Source organism: Apis florea, unplaced genomic scaffold (genome assembly GCF_048593485.1).
Source record: "Apis florea isolate Af1SG1 unplaced genomic scaffold, ASM4859348v1 contig_3696_pilon, whole genome shotgun sequence".
NCBI classification, from domain to species: Eukaryota; Metazoa; Arthropoda; class Insecta; order Hymenoptera; family Apidae; genus Apis; species Apis florea.
The window spans coordinates 3,489,949-3,513,648 of record NW_028256809.1 but is presented as its reverse complement, the minus strand read 5'-3'; the positions used below and the strand labels follow the sequence as shown (position 1 = coordinate 3,513,648).

Sequence of the window (23,700 nt, the reverse complement as noted above, 5' to 3'; positions counted from 1 at the left end):
ATTATTATTTAATTTTTTATTTAATATTTTTATTCAAAATTTTATTCAGAAGATTTTTTATGTATATATTTATTGCAATTAAAAAAAATTAGTGATTTTCATTACTAAAATTAATGATTTTAGTAATTCATATTCAATAATTTATATTTATAAGAATATAAAATTTTGGTGCATAAAATTCTCAAATCTTAAATTTCTATATTATAGTTCATCCATGTTCGTAGTACTCGATCTCTGAACACTGTGCTTGTGCGCCAACTAGCGACAAGAATCAACACTACTTTTTCTGCCGAATCGATATTCTGCTCAAATATTGACTTCGCGATTGTGCGTGGTGTCGCAAGCGAGTCGTGCAGTAGACGGCGATGCTCTTTTAAAAAGCGAGTTCTTACGAGTGATAAGTCAAGTGCTGTCGATTGAAGAACTGGTAATCAGAATATCCTGGAAACAGGAAATACAGAAAATGCTACTAGCGGCTAGTGCTGTGTTTTTTGGATTGACCCTTGGTCTCTCCCACGCGAGTATCTCAGCACTCGAGTCGACACCGAGCTCTTTCAACAATCATGGAGGTGATTTCATTTCTCTTTTCTCATGCCCTACATTCATTTAATTTTCTTAGTTATTGTTTCTTTTTCTAAAAAATTGCACACAGCAAATTAATTTTATATCTTTTATCGAATTACACACCACTTAATTGTATGTCGTTTATCGAATAGTAACTCGCAGGTGCAATTGTTCTTTCGAAAGCACCTGCAGTCACTGAAACTGTTATGGCGAATTCATTGACTTGTTCCGATCGGTATTACGATAGATGTATAAAATTGCATCGGATAAAGAATGATATTACAAGTATAAAACTTTGGTAAATATGAGCGAATTATATGTTATGATTCCGCTTATGATAGGATTAGTCATGCTTTATGATAACAAAATAGATGTGAATCAGATTAGATTTATTCGCGTCGAAAACTTGGACTCTATTAAAAGTTACAAGAATGAAGTGACATTTTATGACGCTATCAAATATATCGCTGTAAATTTCATGTTATTTTTTAATTTTTTTATCTGATATGTAATATTTAAGAATTTAAGATGATAAGATTGATTACTAAATATTTATATACTTAAAAAAATGAAAAAATTCGCAAATGAATTATTTTTTTAAATATTGGAAATCATTTTGATATATATGACTGCATTTTTTCATATTTAATTAAATATCATTTATGATTATAATATTTATAAATATATATTAATATATCATTTTATCTAAATTTCTTAAAAATATTTTATTTTCTATATTATAATTAGCATTTGTATGAAAATAATTATTAAAGAATTTTTCAATAATATTACGTTAATTCTATAATTACAAATTATATTTTATGCATTAATTTTTATAAGATATTATAAAAATATATATAAAATTATAAATTTATTGTTTATATTATTAATATAATATTTATATTTTGTATCATTATAAGCAATATTATTTTCATGTGTTATAAAATAATTGTTGTGATGCTTGTTACAATAATTACAATATATATATATATATATATATATATATACTACTTTTTTTTATTAATATTTAAAATATTTTGCATAACAATGCAAAGTATTAATGAATTATGTGAAGTGTTCATAAAGCATTATGTGGTTTATATATACTATATCTATACGTATATCGATGCTTTTCTTTTTTATGTCTTTTTTTTTTAATTAATTTCGATGTGTTTTGATTTATAATCACGTTTATATTCGACAATAACTAAAAACAGTTCGATCGATTTCGTCTGTATCTCAAATTATGTGATATATCTCGCTTTTATAAACGTTGTTTTTTAATTCAAAGCAGAATAAAATCTCATTCGAAATAAAATTGAATCAAAACGTTTTTTGAAATGAATAGCGATGAATCGAACGTTCGTGTCGATTTATCTCGACTTGTATGTAATAACTTCAATCGATAATAACAATTTTACTATTGATCATTTGTTCAGTTTGAAGAAAAATTTTAGATATAATAATTTACAATGTATATTTATATATTATATATCTATATAACTATTTAATTATGAATATACTTAATTATACTATGATTATATAACTTTAAATATGATAGATTCTCGCAATATATTCTAATTCTTTTTTTATTTATTTATTTTTTTTTATATATTAAAATACTTAAAATTTTTAAAAAGAAATTATGCAATATATATTTTATATTATAAATAATAAATGTAATATTAAATGTTTTTCTTTTTAAGTATAAAGATTAATCATAAAGATTAATGAAACATAAATAATGATAATAATGGCATTAAATTTTCAAGTCGGTTCATTAGTTGTAATGAAATCTTCGTGTTTTCAATTAAAATTATAAATTTATATATTATATTTACTTACCTTACCTTACAATATCGAATCACTCTTATACTTTGGATTATAGATATTATATTAAATTCAAAGAAGATTTTGCTCTTACCAAAGTTCAATTTTAACTTTAACCTTTCTTTTATATTATAAGATTGTAATTTTTTATACATCAGATTTATTTTAATTAAATATTTAATTAATGAATATATAAGTTGTATCTAGATATTATTTTTATAATATATAAATTATTTTATGAACTGTTATATATATAAATCATTAACAAGTAATTAATTTATATGAATAAGCATGAATAAATTTTTTAATTAAACTAATTATTTACTTTTCTATTTTATATAATAAATGATGATTTTATTTTTGATTAAATAATGATGAATAATGTAGATATATGTAAAATGAAAAAATAAAAAATAAATTTAATCAATAATCAAAACATAAATGAAATCATAATCTTCAAATGATAAACAATTTTTAAAAAATATTCACTTATTTATATGTATACATATATATATAAAAATTCATAAGTAGAGAGTTAATTGTAACTGAATAATATATTCTTAAATTTTTTATTTTGATAATTCATTTTCTAAATCTTGTTAAAATATTTTTAAGATTTTTTTAATTAATATATTTTTTAATAATCTTATATTATTTATAAATTTCGAAATTTGATAAAATTTTATAATCTTAAAATAAATTTGTTCTGAGTATATGTATACATTTTCTTTAGTTACAATTTTATGTTAAGAAATTCAAAATTTCTTTTCAAAGAGGACGCATGATTGAATTTAAAATATCTTAGAAACTTTAGAAGTTTCTTAACTACATCAAATTTAGCTGTTGTGAAAGCTTTTCAAATAAAGTTAATCCATAAATTAAATTTTATAGAATTCTTTCTTTGATTTTCGGACCATTAATCGATTATGTTGGATTATTATTATATGGAAATATATATTGCATATTACATATTAATTGAAAATTATTTTACAAGTTTAGAAGATGAAAAAATAAAGATTTAAAGCAAATATTATTTCTTTCTTTATAATTTTATACAAATATAAAATTTATAAATATTAAATTTAATATCAATTAAAATTTAATTTAATTTCAATTAAATAATTAATCAAAATAACTTTCCGAAGAAATAATATATTAATCAAATATTGTTTTATCGTGAAATATCTTATAAACATCACTCAGATCGAAGGTTCTTTCATTTGAAAGATTCTGGTCTCAATGGCAAGGTGCAAAGTGTCAAACTTTCTAGAAAGCAGTAGTGAACGGAGTTTCGTTCAATTTAAGACTTTACCAAAGACTAATGTGAAATGTTACCGACTTCGATGAAACTTTACAAGTAGATGGAAGTAACGAAAGATATTAGAAACTTATGTTTATAAAATATTTTGCGAAAGAACTTCTCTTTAACTTCCTATTTCTCTCAAACAAAATAATAGAAATATTAATAATTTCGTACACTTTCTTGATTTTAGGATAATTTTCTTAACATTTTCCTTTCTATTCTTTTATTCTTTATATTCTATCTATAATTTTATTTGATTTTTACTTAATATATTTATTTTATTGAAATTTATTTAAATTAATTTTAAAAAAATAATTCTAAATTTTAAAAGTAAAAATTATAAAAAATAGTTTAAAATATTGATTCTTTTCATAATAAAAAATTTTGACTAATTTATAAATAAATAAAAATATCTATAATTATATTGATTTTATTTATTATTACAATGATTCTAAATTTATATTTATTTAATGTTTAATGCTATTTATTGATTTTAAGTGTTCTGAATTTGTAAGATTTATGTGATGTACTCGATGTTGACTATATATATATATATATATATGTTGTATAAAAAACTTTAAAAAAAAAACTTATATAAAAAGCCTTAAGTTCTCGTTTTAAAATGACATTTTTGAGATGTCATGGCTTTTTAATGCAAAGTTGAACAATGAATATTTTTATTTTTTTGTTGGTAAAATGATATTGTAAAAATATATTTAAAATTAATAACTTAATTTTTTCTTTTTTTTTTTATACATAAATATATTAATTTTGAAAGAATAAAATAAAATAAAGGGGGAGATAAAATTAGATAATATTTCTTAATCTTATATTTTAATTAAATTAAAATAGGAAATTAAGTAAGAAGAATATTATTTATATAATGAGTTATTAAAAATGTAGAATAAAAATACTTTATATAAATCATTATTTTTTAGAAAATTAAGTTTAAACATGTTCAGTCGAGAATTAAATTAAAAAATTATATTTCTTAATTTTGACCTATTTTTTTGCATATAAAAAATATCAAATAAATTTCTGTTGCTTTCTATTGATTTATCTGACAAATTTTTAAATTTAATTTTCTACATTCAACATAATTTTGTTATTCTTGATTGTTGTTTAATTTTTAGCCATAGAGATTCCTTGAAATCACATGTATTTCACGAATTTTATCTCATATTTATTATTGGATATTTAGTCATTCAGATGTTTAGTCATTTTAGTATTTTTTATATTTAAAAATTTGTCAATTCTTTAATTTCTCTTTCATTGTTTATTTAACAAATAAATGGTTTGAAAATTTTCACGATTGTATTGTTGTCTACGCTTGGTTAAAGTTTGAAGATAAAAGTTTTTAGAATGATGCTCCAAACTTTTCCTTGAAACTATACTTAACTTTATCAATAGTCTCATGCCATTCTGATACAAATTAGTACATTCTTTTATCAGATATCAGAAATTGCTACAATTATCATATATTTTATATTATTCATGTTTTTTGAATTATTAATCATTAATCGTATATTTGTAATAAAGTTAATATTTTTTATTGAAATTAATATTATTTTTTTAAATGTTATTAAAGTATTTTATTGTAATCATTTAAATGAACAGTTTTGTTTTATAAAGAATATCTTATTAATTAATTTGTAATTTCTACTTGTTTTTTATATTTTTAAATTAACATTAATTTCTTAATATTTTATTTTTTTATGTAAGTAAAAAAAAATCAATGAAATTTTTTTAATCAATTTTACAAAATATGAACAAAATAGAACAAAAGTATTTATAATATATAAAAGTAATATAAAAAGATAATATAAATATAAAACAAAAAATATCATATTATTTATATCGATTCGTTAATCGATTAAATTATGATTGAATTAAATTGTAAATATTTAATAAATATTTTTTTAAATAGCATTTATAGAATTACTGATGTAAATTAATTTACAAGAATCATCGGAAATTATATGAACACACGCGTATACTGTAAACTTTTAAATTCAATTTTCCCAGAAACGGAGTTTCGGTATGGATAAATTTTGTTCTAGATTTTTAATTTAATTCTCTTCAACAATTATTATCGAATCCACGTTATATAATTTACTTTCAGCATTGAATTAGGAAAACGATTCGTAACACAGTTGGAACAACCACATGAAATATCTCTGGCGATGAACGCATTAACTATTGCTTTTAGTCTGAAATAGAAGTACATCGGTATCGGAATATAACAGTTAGGAATTGTTGTTTGACAATGTAAACGGTGTCGAACTTATCGGTTGTCAATGAATGGACTACATATTCTCAACGCGATTGGATCATTCTTTGATCCAATTTCATTGAAATGCTTTCTGTTCGTATAATCGATAATATTGAACTATGAAATCTTCATTTTATATCTTTGTCGTAATATGTTGAGGTACTAAGAACAAATAGAAGAGAAGAAAATAAAAAAAAAAAAAAGATACAATTTGAAACAGAAAATAATCAAATAATTCTTATTGAAAATAAAATAAATAAATCGAGTTGTTTTGTGACCTTTTCTATCATTTTAAGAAAAATCAATCTCATTATATCATAACCAATATAATATATTTTATAATTTTTTTTAGTATATCTACATTTGCATCATGCAAAAATAAATTTGATATGAATATATATATATATATATATATATATATATATATATATATATATATATTCCATTTTTTTAATCAATATGTAATTTATTATTATTATAATGAAAAAAATTAAAATAATTTATAAGATATTTGTTTTTAAATATGAAAAAATCTTTGTCAAATTTATACATATATTTTCACAAAAACAATATGATTTTTTATTGCATTTTTCTTTCTATTTATATTTAATATAAAATATAATTAAAATACGAGAGCTATTTTTTATTTTTAATAACCATAATACTCAAATTTAGAAAATTAAGAAAGTTGAATATATGTATATATTTATTGTTTCGTTTAAAAACTTTTTTTTTTATTAAACAAAACAATTATGCATGGAATTTTGAAGCACATATTTGACATTTTAGTAATTCACGACCTGACTTTTACCATGCAAATCGATATCATGGTTCCATCAAAGCCCCGAATCGAAAAATCGTCAGACCTCGTTTAGCTTTTCGAACGTTCTCGTTCAACTATCTCTAAAAATAAAGAATTTAGGTTACATTCAACTTAAATTCTCAGTAAAAGTCATTTATTCCGATCGTTTCTAACTAAAATGTAAAAGTAAATATTACTTCATCACTAACTCTGTTTAATAAAGATAAAAAAAAAAAGAGCATCAAGACATAAGGAACATAGATCAAAGATCATTAAAGGAGGAAAAATAAAACGAATTAGTTACCATTAATTAATATTCAAGAAATGTTTAATGACTTACTTATTAAAGCATGATAAATTATTAATCTCTCCTCTTTGATATTAACATAAAATAAGATAAAAATATTCAGATAAAATATTATAAACATGAACATTCGCGATTCTTTTAATGTCTACACAATAATTTAAAATTATCCACACGATTCTTTTTAAATCAATTTGAAATTTTAATTAATGCATCTTACATTTTTCGAATTTCAAGATTCTCTCCACTATACTAACGAAGCTTCCGATCTATTTCTGTAAACTCTTATGTCTCTTTTGAATAACCGCATCGACAAAACAATTCTGAGGGATTAAATTGTGAAATTAAGTCGCAAATGTGATATTTTTACTTTGAAGAAAAAAAAAATATGCTTAGATAATTCATTTAATTTTTACGAAAATTTAGCTACGAAGTTAATAATATAATTCTTTCTGAGATTAATTAATCTAATATAACTATCATATCATAGAAATGAAAAAATTATTTTTTTTAAAAAAATATGCAAAATAAATTTGAAATCTCGACTGAAATATTAATAAAATTTTTTACTTAAATATTTAGGATTACATACATATATTATTTATATAATAATTTTTATATTTTGTAATAATCATGAATGACATTAACGAAATATTTTTCATTCGTAATATATTTTTTAGAATTTAAGAAAAAATTTTGTTCGAAATTATAATCTTGTTATAGATCAGTGTCACAATTAGAATATTTAATTATCGACCATAATAATGATAAAATTTTTACTTTTCAAATTTGTAATCAAGATTAAAATGAATTTAATTATTAATTCGATTAATTATTTAATCAAAATTTTCTTCATTTTGAAATTTGAATTTTGTCTCAGTTTTATTTATATAATGATATGATTCGTTAATACTTTAATGCAATTGAAATATTTAAGTAGATACCAATCGCGATTATGATTAATGATTTAAATTTGTGTTAAATCGATATAAATAATCGCGATTAATAACTAAATTAATTATTTTATCTTCATTATTCAAATCATTTTTGTTGAAATATTTCATTCTGGTCTCTGGTATCAATCAGCTTTCGATAAAGATGTTAATTTAATATTAATATATATTTATACCATATTGAAGTTTGATTAAATTTTGATTAAAAACGAATAATAAATTTAAATTAACGATCAATAGTATTTATTTATAATCATTCATTTTTTTAATTTAAAAATCAATTGATTTCCTATGCTTTAATTAAATATCAAAACTTTCTTTTCATACAACAAATAAATATTGAAAATAAATGTTAAAAAAGTTTAAAGCAATATAATATCATTTACTTTTCTCTTTTTATTTATTTTTTATTTTTTGTCTCAAAAATAATAAACACACATGATACAATATCAGTTTTCATATCGTAAAAAAAAAAAAGATAATTTAAAGTCCATGTACAGTAACATATTATTTGAATTTAAATCTAATTTTACTCTTCTTCTATTTCTTGAAATTGAAAATACTATGTGCGTAAATTTTATTAAAATTGGATCAAAGAATTCAATAAATTTAAGATCATTTTTCTTTTAATTCGATCTATTTTCTTTTCAATATAATTTTTATCTTTTCTTAATTATCAATGTTCAAAGAAAAAAAACAACTTAAATTTTTTTCTAAGTAATTATAAAATAGATAAATGCAATTCTATTATTTCAAAATTAGAAATATCATAATATAAAATCATTATTACATAATAAATGTAATAAAATGTATCTTAACCATAAAAAATATACTAATTTGTTTTGAAATATTCAAATTATTCTTTTATTTATGTATATTAAATGCTTTGTTAAACTGGATCTTGCTTGTGTTCTTCAGCTCCCCGATTGGATTTGGATAGTCCAGAAAGCGGATACCACGGCTTGGTGAAGGAAAATGAAACTTTGGTCGAGGTCACGCCACAAATACGAGCTATAGGTGCTAAAGTCTGCTCCTTCCGTATTGCGAACAAACACCATGGTGAAGCGCCCTTCGAGATTGTTTTGAAAGAGAAAGGAATGGCAGAACTGAGGGCGTTGCGAGTTCTGAACTGCGAGAAACGACGTAATTACAAGTTTGATATCGAAGCTGTTGGCTGCAATGGATCGTTATCGGAAAAGTACGAATTATGCATTAAATAAATTTAAACATCTTACAGATGTAATTCATTTTAGCTTTTACAACAATTGCAAATGTATGTATTCTATAATATTTTTTAAAAGATTTCCGATAGAAAAATAATAATAATACTTATATTTAGCAATTGGATCGATACCAGTACTATTGATACTCAAGGGATTTGATATTAAAATATTCAATAGAAAGTCAGTACATATTAAAAATTTTAGATATTTAGTATCATCCTTTCGATACTCGTAGTTTCTAAAGCGATGTATCAAAAACCATTCGATATCTCGTAATATCGATATTCATTTAATGTTTTTAAGAAAATATCGATATCGTTTTAATTTTATATTTATTTATAAATATCCAAATGAAGCAATGAAAACTTGCTATGAAAAAACATTAAAATATAATAAAAATAATAATAATTTTTATATTGTAATTTTATAAATATAGATTTAGATTTCTGCAATATTGCATTCAAACAAATTAGGTCATGAAAACAAAAATATATTATTTTTTTCAATTTCTTATCTTTGATAAGAAGATAAAGTTATACTGATATAGCTATAAAATCTGAGATAATATTATATATATATTTATAATTTTAAATTTTATCATTTATAAGTATTTATAATATTTATGATAAGAAATATGATTTCTTCTTTTTTTTCTTTTTCGTTTTTTCTAGAATTCAAGAATCAATTTAAAGAAAATATTAAATTATTTTAAATTTATTATTATATATATTTTATTTTTATTATTTTAGTGCCACGGTGCATATTACTGTAGTGGATGTGAATGAATATGCACCACAGTTTCTACAACCGGCCTATGTCAGTACCGTGGACGAAGGACGCCTATACGAAGAAGTTGTCCGTGTCGAAGCATCTGATAGAGATTGCACCCCAAAATTCGGTGATGTATGCAAATATGAAATTTTGACAGCTGATCAACCATTCATCATCGACAATGAAGGAGCGATACGCAATACTGAGCCATTGGATTACGAGCGATCTCATAATTACATCTTAAGCGTGGTAGCGTACGATTGTGGTATGAAGCAATCCGCACCAGCTATGGTCACCGTTAAAGTCAATCGTGTTTGCGCGCCTGGCTGGAGAGGAATTCCAGAAAGAGTTGATTATGCCGCTGGCGTAGGTTCTCAACCTTTGCTTCCTTCCGCCAGGCTGGATCTTTGCGATGCTCCCTGTATATTACGTAATGTTCGAGCCACTTTAACTCTTGCCACGGACCATATAGGGAAAGGTTGTGATCGTGATACTTATGGTGTGCGCAGTCAACGTAAGTTATGCGGTGCATCTCGCGATAGTGTAGATTTATTGCCAACACCTGGGCCTACTACTTCCTGGACGGCATCTTTGTCTCGAGACGAAGGCAGGGAAGCGGACGAAATTTTTGAGTTCGACGGGGTAGATTCCGCTGCTATTGTACCTAATGATGTGCTTGAACATACTTTAGCACAGAAATTTACGATTGGAGTTTGGGTGAAGCATCGACCTCGTCCTAGACAAGATCCTCATGTTAAAGAGCATATTTTGTGCGCTGCCGATGATCACAGTAAGTTTTCTCAAAATATATTTGATCATTCTATAAATAATATGATTAGAAATAAACATTTATAGGTAATTAATCGATACTTTATATTTTTTTCACTACACAGAATTGCTTATCATTTTCGTATTAAATTTTTTTCTCGTATCACTATTATTGTAACAAATTCTGTTTTTAATTCGATTCTTATTATCGAAAAATATTACTTATGGAGTGATTTAATATATTATTATATATAGGATATATTTCAAACTCATTAAATAATTGATTGTTTAATTTGCAGAAATGAATAGACATCATTACGCCCTGTTTATTAGAAACTGCAGACTGATTTTACTACTTAGACGCGATTTCTCAGAGGGTGATCCTAATATCTTTCGGCCTGCCGAATGGCGTTGGAAACTAAGTCAAGTATGCGATGATAAGTGGCATCATTATGCCGTTCAAGTCGAATTCCCCCATGTGACCTTATTCGTTGATGGAGAAGAGTGGCACACGGATGAGAAGAATCCTGAAGTTATCGATGATTGGCCACTGCATCCTGCGAAAGGTGTTAACACGACACTCGTTGTTGGTGCATGCTGGCAAGGTTCCGACAATAAAACGAAACATCATTTCCGTGGCTATCTGGCTGGATTATCAGTACTAGTTGGACGAACCGAGAAACCAGACGTGTTGTCCTGTTTGCGCCGTTGCCAGGAAGGTATTCACGTGCCATCAATGGATTTGCTCCAACCAGGGACCCAATTGCTCACCAATTCCGACCTAACAGAGGTACGAATCGATGGAGATAACCGTACTAATGTTGAAACGCTTCTCCGTCGCATAGGTTATTCCAACTCGAGACGATTCCCTACTCCAGGCCGTCGTAACTTCCGTTTAGAAACCACGATTGTCTGCGAAGGTAGTGAAAATAATCCTCTCCCGGTACCAACCGTTCAATCATATGTCACAGTTCTACCACCGCCCCGTCCCGGTATTACTGTCAATGGTACTGGCTACGTGGCCAGAGAATACGCAGATTTTCGCCTAGGTGTACGTGTATTTCCAGACACTCGTGTCACTGCCGGCTCTGCTGCCAGATTAGATGCATGCGCGGTCAGTGTTTATCCAAGTCTCAATCCTGATCATGAAAGTTTAGGTTTACCAGGCGATGCTCTGCGTAGATTCCGTTCTATTACCGCGCGTGTAGATCGGGATGGTGTTGTTCTCTCAGGCGCTGACACACCTTATAATTATCAGCAATTAATACGTCTTATAATGTACACAAATCGCAAGCCAGCTTATTATCTCGATCGTGTATTTAAATTGACTTGTTCCGAGCTTAGCGGCCGTTTTGCAAGCAACGAATATGTACAAACACTTGCCGTTATTCATCCAAAAGAGAAAACTACCGTTCTTCCTCATTCTACTCCTGACGAACCACCGATTGCGAGAATTTTGGAACCAGCACCTGGACATGTGCAATTGTCTCCTCATCATGCAGATTTACCCGAAGAGTACGCAACAGCTGCGCTTCGTGAAGGAAATAGAAGCATCGGAGGTGCGACTAGCAGTCATGCAGTTACGATTGTTGCAGTTGCCTGCATTTGTTTCTTGGTTTTAATGGCGGTGGTAGGAGCCGCAAGAGTTAGAGGAGCTGCGAAAAGACGACCATCCGCTGGAGATGAATTAGCTGCTGAAACTGAAATGGCTTGGGATGATTCTGCACTTGCTATTACCGTGAATCCAATGGAAAGGCTCACAGAACATGATCCTCATCATCAAAGTCAGAGAGACGAGGATGTGGATGATTCAGGAAGTTCAGACTCGGAAGATGGATCGTACAGAGATGATGATTTAGACAGTTCTGATTGCGAAAATGATTGCGAGATAAACAATGGACGACATCGCCGTCACACTTCACCTCATGATTTGGAATGGGATCATCGTGATGTCTAAATTATTATCCCTCTGCATTCATCCCCTTTCTTCACATGGTAATTAAGCGGAGTACTAACTTATATTGTTTTTCATTTAATCCCTTTCGAATAATAATTATTGTTTCTTTTTTAATGACGCTTCGTAATGCAGAATGTACGTTGTTCTAAGGCGAGCTCTGAATTATACTTATATGAATTATACTTCAACTATTTTCATAATATTCATGAATTGAAACTTTTTGGAACTTCGATGCGTCTTTTGAAGAACATATTAACATTTTCGGTAATTAATCCGATATTCCTATGAATAAATACGAAAGCGTCGTATTATATCCGTCCCCATAGATGAATGACATATTGGTAATTGTAAAATGTTAATAATTAGTAGTTAGTACTCTTCTTAAAAGCCAACAAAATTTGTAAGAGAGTGCGGGACGCTTTATTGAATAGTTAAAACACTTTTTATCTACAACATGCCATAATGTTGATAGATGAAAAATACACGTGGAAGATACTTAAGTTTACTGGGAAGTTCTCGGTAAATATTGGAAGCAATTAATTTATATTTGACTTTATTATTGATTATTTGATTATTATTATAATAATATTATTATTATTATTATTATTATCATAATTATTATTATTAATTATTATTATTATAATAATTATTATTATCATTATATTATTATTATTATTATTATCATTATTATTTTTATTATTGATAGTAATAGGATGAGGGAACTTTTTATACTCTTAATTATCTTCTCCTCCTTTTATTCTATTTTATTCTTTATTCCACTATTACCTGTTACAAATATTTACTAACGCTGATTATTATATATATATTGCTATTATATATTTGAATATAATTTCCTTTGATACACAGGACAGCCCGATAACGTAATCTGACTGTTATCTAATTGAATATATTATATTTTACTCTTTTTTATCTATAACTAAACATTTTAACTCGACATTTGATCTCATAAGTATATATATATCTATATTTTTTTCATAACAATCAAGTCTTTCATATTCGACTAAACTAAGTATTTAAAAATTGTATATGCCCATTTTATTATTAGTATGCTATCAATGAAAATAAACAATAAAAAAATGATATATATACACATATATATTTCTAATCTGTAGCACGTAAAATCGGGCTGAGCCTAGGCCATCGTATGATACTTGCCCAATTTTCCACTTTATTTTTAAGTAAAAAGAAAAAAAAGGAAAACCTCTAATATAATTTGCACAATGTTCCTTCCTAATCAATCTACAAAAAAAAAAAAAAAACTCTTAGCTCTTAGTAAGGACATTGCCGCGCATCTTATGATAGTGCTTCACCATTAAGTACGGTATAATATCATATCCGTATACATGTGTGCGCATGCATATAGATTTGTATGCAAGTTCATTGCGTATACAGACTGTATGGAGTACATGTGTATGTGCATGAAAAAGAAAAAAAAAAAAAAAGAGAAAATAAAAAAAAAACATGTGTACTTACATATACATACAGCGTCCGATCATTATTCTGTGGTGAGGAGCGCCCCTCCGTTTATACAATGGAGTCAATTTATTTATTGAAAAATAATGCGCAGCAATTCGACCAGCGAAGGATATCGTTTGTTATTTTTTTAAAGGATTATCGTGCAATCGTACTCGTTTCATAGAGAAACTGATTTTTATGTGCCTTTACGCGACTAGTATGTTGAATTCTACTCTATATTTTAATAGCGAACACTCAAACTGATTTCCTATCAGTATCTATCGCATGTTAGGCGTACCACTCGAGGAACATCTCGAATGCAAACTGCTCTACTGTTGTTGTATTTTAAAACATTAACTATTATAACGGCATAGGTATTAAGGGACAGATGCGTAAGAAAAATGTCGCACGTTCGTTGATACATGAACTACTGGCACGTTCGTTAGAAAAACAAAAAAAGCGGGATGTGAAATACCGTATATTAAGCGGAAATGTGTATTCTATTGTTTTGTATTAAAAGGGAAATATGTATTTCTAGTTGGTGAACGAGCGTGGTTCACTGTATCATTCGAATGTATGCCTCGTACGTGCAATGATCCGCAGGGTATTAATTATCGACGAATGATCTCGTAAATAACTGCGCATTGATACTCGCTACGAAGTAATGAGAGGATTTTGTGTATGTATCTATGTATTTAGAATTATACCGACCGATCGAATATTTAATATTGAAAGTTTGTGTACGGATATCTATATTCATAGAAACTATATGAACAATTTATTTTTCCAACGAGCATATCATATCATTTTTATAAGAGATTTGTCAAAAGTTTAAAAACTTTTCGTAAAGGGCTCCTACATAGCAACTCGTTATCGTGACGTTACTTGCCATAATCGTGATTCGTTTTTATCATTTTTATTTATAAAAGAAAGAAAACGATTTCTTTTTTTTTTTTTTTTTGTTTTCATTTTACTTTTCTTTTAATTATGTTAAGATAAAGAATAAGTGCGTTATTTACATATATTTTCTTTCCATTTGATCGAGGAAGAACAAAATGGCGCGATTAAGTATATTCGAAGTGTAATAAAAGAAACAAAAAAAAATAAAAAATAATAATGGTCGCTAAAAGTGAAGGAAACAATATTATGCTGCTATTTATTTTATTTAATTCTTTTTTTTTATAATAGCGCACATGCGACACACGTGTATGCGCATTTTAAATTTTCTCCGTAAGTTTCCACGTGAATAATCGAACCAATCATAATATTGAAAAATTTATAAATCTCTCATCTAATTTACAATTTTAGTTTGTAATTATTGCAAATGCAATTATTTTTAAATGTATAAATTTAAATAGTATAATATTTGAGAAATAATTATGTTTAAAAATTACATATGAATTTCTCTTTTTATGGGCTATAAATTCTTTACATACATATACATATATACATCGGAGATTATAGAATTTATTATGAATCGTAAGAAAAGAAAAAGAAAAAGAAATTTGATTGACCGATTCCTTCTTCGATCGCACAACACAACCCTCCACAGACCCTTTCTTGAGTCTTTTACACGGCATAAGTATAAAATTTAATAACTGCACAAAGAATTAAAATGCTGACTTTCGCAGCATTAGAAATGCGAGAATTCAAATTCAAATCGCAATGTATTCTGGAAGTCAACGAAGAATATCCGTCGACAACTGGAGTACAGAAAGGGAGCATTTTTTTTGTTATCCGGTCTAACGAGCCATTTGGAGCAAGATGATATGTATATGTATATCAGAAAGACTCGTTTTTCTCGGCTGCTAGCGAAAAAATATTCGTAAGAGAGAACGACACCATTGCAACCTAACTAGGTGTACACACGCCTGTTCTAAAGATGTACTTAATTATATTAATTGTATGGAAAAAAAAAAAGAGAAAAAATGGAACTACGCAGAACAAAACCAACTAGATGATACTATTATAATATATATTATACATAAAAATATATCTAAGCTGTTTGCAAATGATGATTTAAGAGATGAAAGGAGAAAAAAAAAGAAAGAAAAAAGATGGTATGAATTTGTAATGTACTATTGTATTTTGTAGGCAGCTAGTGTACGTATACATATGCACATGTATCCGTGTATGTATGTTTACGTATATAAATATACATACTCTTTGACATTTACACGTACCATTCGCCTAAATAGTCTACAGAATATTTTCAATTTTACATCGGTCCAAGCTGAAACAATTCAGGAGTATATTGTTCGCGATCATAAGAATTACTATGATACTCAGAAAATCGCGAATTTCTGTTCCTGAATGCAAAACGCTTGATCCGAATTTGTTAGAGCACTTGGGCGCACGACAGATACACAATAGTACGCCTCTAATTCGTATATAAATGTTAAGTACCCTTTGATGCAAGAAAAGGCCACAGAAATTACGTGCGTAGGTACGTGTCTGTCACGTAATTCAAACTTATTTCAAAAGAAAAAAAAGAGATAAAATATTAACAATCCTACGGTAACGTTGTAATGAATTAAATAATCAACTATACCGACTATATAGCTAGGCCGTAAGCGAAATGTTACGGACCGACTAAATTCCCTCCCGTCGCAGATTGATTGTGTGTTAACTAATAAGGTTAAGTAACGATATAGTACCGTTAAGGAATTTAATTATTAATACTGATACTATCTATACGCTAAGCACAGTTTCAAAGTCATTAAGTGATGTGAAATATGAAAAAAGATGAAGAAAAAATTGTAACACAAGTTTTGATTTAAACGTGTGACACACTGAGTTACTCAGCGCGTCTGCACGTGACGCACAGAAATGTCAAATTACCTTGTTATCCTGTAATTGAGAATCGTTCGACAAGAGAAATATTAGCAATAGTATCACAGAGAACATACACGTACATATTAACATACATACACCTCATACACATTCATATACACATATACACACATAAGCGCGGCCGCATATACACGCTGCACAGGCTAGGAAAATGAAATACTATCTATAACGACATATTATAAATAATATTAAGACGTCAACTGTATTTGTTTAATAAAGATGTACATTCGAAAAATAAAGGGACTAACTTTACAGCTTATAGGACGCATTGCAATTATGTACATATTTGCTTTAAAAAAGTATATTTTATTTTATATATCTTTATATATCCTACATTATGATAACATAATTCATATTCACATTTGATAATTATTTTATTGCACAGTGTGATAGAATGGAAAAAATTGAGGAGCAAAGTTTTCAATGTAGTTATATATATTATAAAATAATTATTAAAATTTGCATATAAAATATTTAAAAAATATAATATATTTTAATGTGTCCTACAAGCTGAAAGATAGTTAATATTAATTTATTCCCTCATCATTTTTAGTAAATAAAAATTTTATTTAATAGCATTTATTAAGTTATGATTTATTACATATTTTTTATCTAAATATAATATTTACATACATATCAAAATTTTTTCTGTTTAAAAAAAATTATTTTGAATAAAGCATTTGATATGTGTATCTATATATAAATAATAATATCTATATATAGATAATAAATTCAATCGTTTTTATAATATATTTGCATTGTTGAATACTTTCATTATATTTTTTGATTATTAATTTTTACAAACATTTTTATTCTGTATCTTTTAAGTTAAATATTTAATAAAATAAAGACATATTTTTTATAAATATCAGAATTCTTTATTTTTTTTTAAATATAAGTATATATATATATATATTATTAAATTAAAATCATTTTCAACATTAACAGCATTAATTATACATGTATATAAATGCTGTTATATTATGCCATTTTTAAAAATTTTCATTAAATAATTTTTTCTTAATATTTGTTTCCATGCACTTAATACATATTGGATATTTACAATTAAATACGATACATAAAATGTAAATAAATTTTTTTCGCGATTATAAGTAATGATGTACAATGTTTGAATGTTGTAAGATTTTATCTTGAATTATGATTCTACTATTCTGTTTTAAAATAATTTTTTAACATTTTAGCTTAATGTTTCAAAATTAGAAATTATTTGATATTTTTTTTTTTTACAATTTTTTAAAAGCAAATGTTACAATGAAAAACATGAATTTTTTTTTTTTATTAAAAAACAATCATTTTCCAAACAACTCTATCTTTCTATAGAAAACTTTATTATTTATGTGTTAATGTCGGAAATATTTTTTAGTGTGAATATTCAACTGGAAACTATAACAAATATTTATTTATATATTTTGTGAATAGTATAAAATATTTATAGTTAAATTTCATTCTTATCTATAGTGTGAATGATGATGCTCCAGTTGAATATTTAGACATTTTTCAATAGTATTAAATACTTAAATGATAATATAGCTGTTATAAAATAATAAGTTGCAACCAGTCTTAATGCATATTTTTACGAGATTAAAGCCAATTTTTACTGTACAATGAAAGGATTAACTGCTATTATTTATGATTTATATAAAAAATAATCTTATTAATTAGGCTTATGCATGCGCATGTTCAAAAGATTTTAAAATATTTCAAAATTATTTTAATTAAATTTCATTAGATTTAACTAATGTTCATTTTACAATAAATTATTTTTTTTTTGGAAAATATTAGTGCAATTAAATAAAATAATAAAGAAAAGAAATATGTTCTATAATATTTCAAATATAAAATGATTGTATATGTTTTAGGCTAATCTCTATTTTCATGTTTTGATTTTAATTTTGCAATAAATAATGTATTTCGTATCAAATAAATGTTTTTCTTTGAAAAAGAAGTTTTCAATATTTTTTACTTAATTGTTATATTATATACCTACTGCAAGCAGCAGCTTTTATCTCAGTATCAGCAAACAATAATTGTTGTTTGTTCACCACTATGAGGTGAAAATAATTTTATATTTTCTGCATTCCAATGTAACAATGCACTTTGACATACAACACTCCATACATAAGGAATAAAAAATTCTTCTGGTTGTTCCTCTTCTACATATTTAAATTTTAATTCTGGAAATTTCTGTAATGTATAGATAAAATAAATAATATAATTAAATAAAATTAATAAATGTATAAATCATGATTAATTAATTATTTGTTTCTTGAACAAAATATATTTAAATTTTTACTTTTATTTAAATTATCGTATTGTAAATTATCATATCAATTTTGTATTATAATTAATTATATTTTTCATTTTATGAATAAAATATATTTAAATATTTAGTTTTGTGAATACATTGATTAAAATAGTATCAAATTGTCGCTGCTGAATGTTTTTTATATTATTATATTTTAACATTATTATAGATCAAAATTTTTGTAATAGTCATTTCAGCTTTACATGGAATAATTTTTTTTAAACATAAATTATGTTAAAGAACATAATTCAATTAACTGAAAATTGTATATTAAAAGTAGATTAAACATACCCTTAAACGGTCACGTGGCCATTCACTAGTACCTTGCTGAATTGTAGTTAAAACTTGACTTACACCAAGTTGTGATTGATCCTTTTGCTCCAATTTATAAGAAAAGAAATTTATGACCTGTTTAATATAATAATTCATTTAATTTTTTGAAATACCATAAAATAATAATTTAGAAATGTACAATTCAGAAGTAAAAAATATAAAATATTCTATATTAAAACTCACAGAATCTATATTTTGCACAATATCTTGAAATGCTGAATGCATTCTAAATGGTTGAAAAATATCTTTTTTATACAAAAGAGTATATATTAAATTTGGATTATGTGCAAGTCTATGAGTTAAACAACTATTTATAATCTCTAATACCATTCGTAGAACTTCTTCAAGTATTGTTAAATCTTGAATCTGAAATCCATATTTAACATATAGATTATTTATTAATTATTTGCAATAAAATATAAATTATTGTAGAAAGTTACTAAGTCTGTATTTGCTGTTGTTCCATTAATTGTAATAGTAGTATTATCGGAAGATACAGAAGGCTGTGTACGTATTTTTGTTTCCAGTCTAGCATGTTTCTTTGCAAGAGTTTCAAACAAACTTAGTAATCTTTGACTAACATAAGGATGTAAAGATGTAAATTGTGCTGACATATTTGCTAAAGCTGCTAAGCAATTTGTATGAAGATATTTATCCTGAAAAATTAAAAAAAATTAAAAAAAAATTTTATTATATAATTACATATTAATTTTTTATCATATTTATATTTGCTTTTGTACATGTTTACCCTCATTTTAAACATATTATATTGTATGGTTCTTATGACAACAAGTATTAATAGACCTCCTAATGATATTTCACTTATTGATCTTTCTGTATACCAATTCACACCTTTAAGCATCTGAAAATAAATAATTAGTATTAATTAGTTTAAAATTTTATATATCTTTGTATAATTTTTTAAAATAAAATTAAAATTGATTTTTTTAAAATAATACTTACTATTTCATGTATTCTTTTATTAAATGTTTCATCTTCACTTAAAATTAAAAGAATAATAAGAGACATATAAATATGATGGGATGTATTATTTGGAGCATGATATAAAATTTGAAGTATTGGTGTTACCTATGTAAAAACATTAATTATAAATTTTATGATGTGTTTTAAATTTATAATATTTTTTAATAATTAATAAATCAATATTTTAAATTTACTTATTTTTATACTCACTAATAGTTGTATATCTGGTCTCCTCATGATATCTTGTTTTACACTTGAATTCCTATGTAGCAACATGTATAATAATAATGTAACCTCATCCGTGTTTGGTATCTTACATATAGTATTATATAATTTATTTATATTAAATCTAAACGCGCTTTTTCCTTGCATTGTGGAATAATCTTCTAAAATCATATATATATATATACATATATATGTGTATTAGATTTGTAGATATAATAGATTTGATATATGTATAATTTTTATTCATATTTTATTTTTTATATTATTTTGTATTTTAAAATCAATTTATTTAATTAAATATTTTAAAATAAATTTAGAAAAATTAATACTAGCCTTGCATATCTACAAATGTAAAAAGTGCATTCCTATAAGGATTTTGGGTTGCAGTACAATGATTTGTTAATACTAATAGAAGTAATAATGATTGACTAGCAAGAGGTGTTTCTGTATCACGTTTTCGTTCTTCCTCTTCAGAAGTACCATTACTTGTAACTTGTACATTTTTTAAACTACTACCCATACCCATTGTAATTACATTCCATAATCCAGCTAAAATGTTTGAATAATAAATTATTTTTCTTTAAACAAAGTAATATTTAATATAAAATATAATTAAATTTAACAATTATTTAATAATATATTACTAATTTAACAACAATTTTTTAATAATGTATTATTTTCAATAAAATATGATATAATAATATATAATGTATATTATTATTAAACATACCAGCTATACTAAAAACAATACTCCCTCCTGGTTGCTGTGTAAGTAAACCAGGAGGAGCATGTTCTTGCTGCACAAAATTGTGTAATAATGTACACACCATTGCTGGAGCATGTTCACTAGAATGTGAATGCATTGCTATTCTGTATATACAGCTATATTCGGCTGCAGTTTGAGAAAACAGTTGTACAGAAAGTAGTACTAATAAACAATTTATAGCTTCTAGATGTACAACATATGTAAATTCACTGTCAAAATAAATTTTTTTTATATAAAATATGATTTTATTTAAAGGAATATTAATTTAGTACAATTTAATGTAAGAAGTTAAAAGATTTTATACATTAATTTAGACCTTCCATTTATCAAATATTTTCTTAGTTTATAATAAATTTTTCAAACAAAACTCTAAAATATTGTTGAATTAATAAAATGATAATATATATACTATATATATGTATAATTTTTTTTATTTTTATTATACATATATATATATAATATGTAATATACATATATAACAGAACTATATAATTTATTATAATTTACTTACCATAATGGTACATCTGTTATAATATCAACTAATGCTTCAAAAAGATCTTTTAATCTATAAGATGCATTTGATTGCGTTGGCACTGGTAGTTGTGGTGCTTCTATATGCTTTATCATTTCTTCTTCACCAACTGTTTCAATCAAATATTTTAATATACACCTGACCGCAAACAATGCATTATATGTTTGCCATGCTGATATGATTCTATAAATTATAATTAATTATAATATAAATGATAATATAATATATATTAATCCAAATATAACATTAAAAATATCATACTTCTGATTTTGCATTGGTGCCAATAAATTGCTAGCACGCATAAGAGCAACTTGTATCAAACTACCAAAATTGCCAGTACTTATATTATTTGCAAGTAATTGTTGACACGAGGAATCCAATCTAGAATCCAATTCTATTTGGTCATTTCTTGTAACAGGTGGTCTCATGTTGTAGGATAAAAATGTGTTCCAAAATGGATCATTTGGAAGAATACTTTTTTTCCCACAAAATTTCTCTAAATAAATATTTTTAGATAGATCATCATATCGACTTGGTGTTGTACCCATTGCCTTGTCTTAAACTTCTAAAAGTAAAATATATATTGCATTTTTTTCACAATTAAAAATTTGATTAATGAAAAATAATATTTATTTGTAAAATATTTTTTTTATTTTTATTTCATATGAAAAACAATGCCTATTATTTCTAATAATTTCATATTATATATTAAATCTATTATATTTTTTAATAAATTGTACATAACTATAATAAAAATATAATTTATAAATTGTACCATATCACATTCATAAAAGAAAACAAATAAAAAACATTTCAATCACATGAAAACATCATATAACATACTTTGACAATCCAGTGTCATAGAAATTTAATAATTCAATAATACTTTCTAAATATATATATATATTATGCAATTTCCTTTCATACACTATCTCTTTTGTGCTCCTATGTGTTTTTCGTGTCAAAATTATCATTAAACTTTTCGTAATACGTTTATAGGCAATATCAATATAATGAGAAACAGGAAGGAATATAACCTCTTCACATGTCAAACGAGCACTTTACAAATATATAGATAAATCAAAATGAGCGCCATCTTTGTTATTCATTAAATATACATATTCAATTAGTTAACAATAATTTGTAATTGCATTTAATTTTATCATAAAAGTATCATTAGAAAATAAAAAACATATATTGAATATAACACATGGAAACTGATTCCACATCATTAAAATGACGTATTAATACGTCACAGTATGGCTACGATGATAATCGATTATTTGAATTTATTTCTTATTCAAATTTATACATACATTTTCGAGCAAATTACAACAATTTATATTTTGAATACATGTACTTCTAACATTTATACAAATAAAATATTTATTACTATTTAGATCATGATTTATGGTTATAATAAATGAAATCAATATAAAATAATGACACCCTCAATAA

General features: G+C 25.2%; 2 protein-coding genes across 4 annotated transcripts; one reads left to right on the top strand and one right to left on the bottom strand.

The window, feature by feature from the left end:
- The first annotated feature begins 304 nt into the window (after window positions 1-304).
- Window positions 305-17,315, top strand: Cals (calsyntenin 1). Its single transcript, XM_003697402.4, has 4 exons — window positions 305-569; window positions 8,947-9,226; window positions 10,001-10,812; window positions 11,090-17,315. The coding sequence occupies exons 1-4, from the start codon at window positions 464-466 to the stop codon at window positions 12,745-12,747; spliced, it is 2,856 nt and encodes a 951-aa protein (XP_003697450.4). The 5' UTR covers window positions 305-463; the 3' UTR covers window positions 12,748-17,315.
- Window positions 17,316-17,931: 616 nt separating this feature from the next.
- LOC100868505 (dymeclin) lies at window positions 17,932-23,421 on the bottom strand. 3 transcript variants are annotated; one of them, XM_012491821.3, is made up of 12 exons: window positions 23,280-23,421; window positions 22,504-22,807; window positions 22,222-22,425; window positions 21,675-21,919; window positions 21,278-21,493; window positions 20,930-21,105; window positions 20,699-20,824; window positions 20,484-20,597; window positions 20,176-20,391; window positions 19,919-20,101; window positions 19,694-19,810; window positions 17,932-19,281 (listed from the first exon to the last, which is right to left on the bottom strand). In XM_012491821.3, exons 2-12 carry the CDS (start codon window positions 22,788-22,790, stop codon window positions 19,111-19,113), a joined length of 2,055 nt encoding a protein of 684 aa, XP_012347275.1. In that variant the 5' UTR covers window positions 22,791-22,807; window positions 23,280-23,421; the 3' UTR covers window positions 17,932-19,110. The 3 variants fall into 3 exon arrangements, with proteins under 3 accessions (XP_012347275.1, XP_012347273.1, XP_012347274.1); XM_012491819.3 differs by lacking the exon at window positions 23,280-23,421 and adding an exon at window positions 23,086-23,227; XM_012491820.3 differs by lacking the exon at window positions 23,280-23,421 and adding an exon at window positions 22,988-23,129.
- Window positions 23,422-23,700: the final 279 nt, after the last annotated feature.